Source organism: Eucalyptus grandis, chromosome 5, assembly GCF_016545825.1.
Source record: "Eucalyptus grandis isolate ANBG69807.140 chromosome 5, ASM1654582v1, whole genome shotgun sequence".
NCBI lineage: Eukaryota > Viridiplantae > Streptophyta > Magnoliopsida > Myrtales > Myrtaceae > Eucalyptus > Eucalyptus grandis.
In genome coordinates, this window is record NC_052616.1 from 22,749,147 (window position 1) to 22,752,578 (window position 3,432).

Here is a 3,432-nt window from a genome sequence, read left to right on the forward strand (position 1 = left end):
AAGAGTTGAATGTTGCTAAGGTGGAAAATTCTAGAAAACTTAGAAGGCCCTCCGTTTTGGTTTGCGTTTTCTAGCGATATGTTATTTCCTAAGATACACTGGCAGGAAGACCACCACCAGGGATAGTTGAGCATCGCATCAGATAATTTAGGATACCAACTTTTCTGGAATGTAAGTTATTTATGCCAAAATCACATGCTATGATAAGTCATAGCTGGCCCAAGGGTTAATTTTGAACTAGAATCTTAAAATCTCAAGAGAAGCTTTCTGTGGGTTATGCACAAGCTTTTCTGCATATTAAAATTTTTGGATTTCTTTCCACGCGTCGATTGCATCGAGATGTCATCACGTACCATAGTCTAAAGATATGAACTTTCAACTCTGAAGAAACATGTTTGTGACGTATACTTAGATTTCTTAATGGGATGTCACTTGAGGGTAAGCTAGAGTAATTAATTTATAGTTTTCCTCTGTGAGCATACCTTGATTGACATTACGTACTGAAGTTTCCGCATAGGAAGCGGTTCCGTCAGTTCAGTAGGTTTTATTAACTCCTATCCCATGACAACTCATCCCCTGGATAGACTCGGCATCCCTTGAGCATCTTTAACGTTTTCCCACTGCTAAAACTTTCTACGGCTCGGAGATTCGCATGCAGCCCTGGCTTTTGGGTTGTCTGATCGGCTTCTGGCATAATCTCAGAACAATCTGCATTAACATTCTCAAACCGCGACCTTGGTATTCTTTTGGCCTCCACTGCACGTGAAAGAGGTGAGTGTGCGCTCTCGTGATTGAGTTGTCTAGTGAGAAAGTTACTCTTACTGTTTTCTGGCAATGAGTTCTGAATTGCACCACCTTTTTCCTATTTAGAGAGAGATGCAATTCGTGCCAGAGCGAGCACATTCGGTGAAATTGTCAATTCCTTTTATATTGGACACGTTGCTGGCTGGCCTAAAGAAGAAATAGGTGAGTTTGATTTAGGGGCGACAGTTCGTGGTTCCCAAAATTAGGAACTGGGGATTGGGCTGGTTGGTCCTAGGATCGGAAATCGGCCCGCATCACTGGTCCAGTCCAGCCCAACGGAACCGATCACTTTTTCTTCTCCCATTGGTTGATGCATTCTATTATGAAGAAAGAAATAAAAGCTGGCCACTTTTTTTTTTTGAAGAAATTAAAATATATATGTGTAGTCAGTCCAATCCAGTTTAGTTGCTCAGGTCTAGTTCTCCTTGGAGTAGGCCTAACCATCCGGACAATAGTTTCACTTTTAGAAACCAAGAATTGGATTGACACTCTAGAAACCGAACCCAACCAGCTAATTCAATTCATTACAAGCGGTTCCACAGTCGGTTTTGCACATTTCTAAATTTTAGACATGGAGAGTGCTCACTATGACTCGTTAGAGCTTCATCTGACATCACTCACCAACTACGGCTTTGAATGGCAGAAGGGAATACTGGAAAGACCCTCCCCCCACTTTATTTCAATGCGGCTACTCCTCTTCCATATTTTAAGTCACAAGTTTTCATCCCAATTTTGTTACCGAACATCAAAATCACATCTCACATTAGTTTTTATTGCGCTTTTACTAACAGAGATGTATATATTCTACCCAAAAAAACCTGCATTGCAAGAAAACCTAATTTCCAATCTCTCTTTGTAAACACGATTCACTAGTTTTCTGATTTGCGAATCAAGAGTACGTTTCTTTTGTGAAAAAAAAAATATTTTGGAAAATATTTTCCTAAAAATCATAGCTTGTATCACTTATAAAATGAACAAACAAAAAATGTTTTCATCATTCACAAAAATGTTTGAACATAAATTACTATTGATAATGAAAACATTTTTCATCGACTAATTCTTTTAAGTGATAGTAGCAAAATATTTTTAAGGAAATGTCTTCGAAACCATTCATTTTTTGCAAAACAAACGAAGTCTAAAGTTATTAGATATTTGAAAAGAAGAGCAATTCGATAGTTTAGTTTATGTTTTCATAATTCTAAAAAGTTAGAGGTGGGTTTGTTAAAAGTCTCACCTGGGTATGTGAAGACCTTCCTTCCTAGTTCAGTAACCAATTGCTACTCTGAATAGTGAATCAGTGCATTTTGCAAAGATGGATTGTCTTGGGCATAGGTGGATATTATTCAGTAATATCTAGTGTACGTAGGATACATCCCATACAAACCACATCAGGATTGATCTTCGGTATGTTCAACCAAAGGCTTTTATTTTCAAAGACAACACACCACGCGATCCTAACGAAAGAAATCAGTACGAGGTGCAATCAACGGGCTTGAAGGACAACTTCATATTCTGAATGTCGTATCCGATCAAGTAGTTCGACTGCGCCAAGTTGCCGTAGATGTTACGCTGGACTGGGGTCGCCTGCACCGCGAAGCATATGATGTCGTCGGCGATTCGAGAAAAGGAGTTCGCTGGGTTCAGCCTCACGTCTGCGTCCTTAAAATGGAATGTCACGGTGGGGGCGCCGAGCCTGGTATCTTTCTCGGCCTTGTAACAAAGGTTAAAGACATGAGACGGGTCTCTGACGCGGGGTAATTTCACGGACTTGACCACGGCGGCTTCAATCTTGGTGTAGAATTCTTGAGGCAGCAGTGTCAAGGTCGTGCCTGAGTCGATGACGATGTTTCCTTCTACGGAAGTGGAAGTGTTGCCGGAGGTGTATTCTATCCTCGTCTCGCCGACACTTACCGCTTCTAGGGTTAGGTAGTAGAAAGTCTTTGTGTCCTTTTGGATCAGAGGAGTGGAGACGACGCCAGGGCCAGCGACCACGGCGTTGGCCCCGAAGTTCAATTTGCTAGAGGCTTGATGATTCGAGGAATGGGGGACCAAGCAATGGGAGAACTTCCCGCCGGTGGCCTTCCCCATTTGGGATATGAGCGAGGCGCTGCCGCCCCCAAGCCCGATGATTCCGCTCTGATGAGGATCGAAGTTCCCGTTGTTGCGGTGTCCACAGCCGAAGATCACCTTGGGGAAGCTCACCGGCCGGCCCGAGGTGGACCCGATGGTGAAGGTCTCTGTGGCTAGGGTTCCCGCAGTGTAAGATTTCTCGCCATAACTGTAAGCATACGTGCACAGCCCTGGTCGTCCGTAGCAGGCGGTTTGATCCAACACTCCGCACAGCGATGTGTGGCACGGTATGTCCTTGTACGTGGACGACTTGCGAGGATCGAAAAGCGGGGCCGCTTGCTTGAAGCAATCCGCGCACGGCTTGCACTGCGTCCATATGAGGTCGCTCCCGGTGTCGGCGATCCCCAGTACAGTCACGCGCGGGTTCCCGAGCGAGATGTTCATAAGGTAGACCCCGTCGTTAGGGACTAGCGTCGTGGAGGGCGTCTTCGGAGCACCGGCAGAGCTCGGATCGAGACGGTTGACGCGGGAAATGGACCGGCGAACGGCATTCGCCAT

The 3,432-nt window shown here is 44.5% G+C and overlaps 1 protein-coding gene across 1 annotated transcript; it reads right to left on the reverse strand.

The window, feature by feature from the left end:
* Positions 1-2,271: 2,271 nt before the first annotated feature.
* Positions 2,272-3,432, reverse strand: LOC104446426 (aspartic proteinase CDR1). Its single transcript, XM_010060280.3, has one exon. The coding sequence runs from the start codon at positions 3,430-3,432 to the stop codon at positions 2,272-2,274; it is 1,161 nt and encodes a 386-aa protein (XP_010058582.3).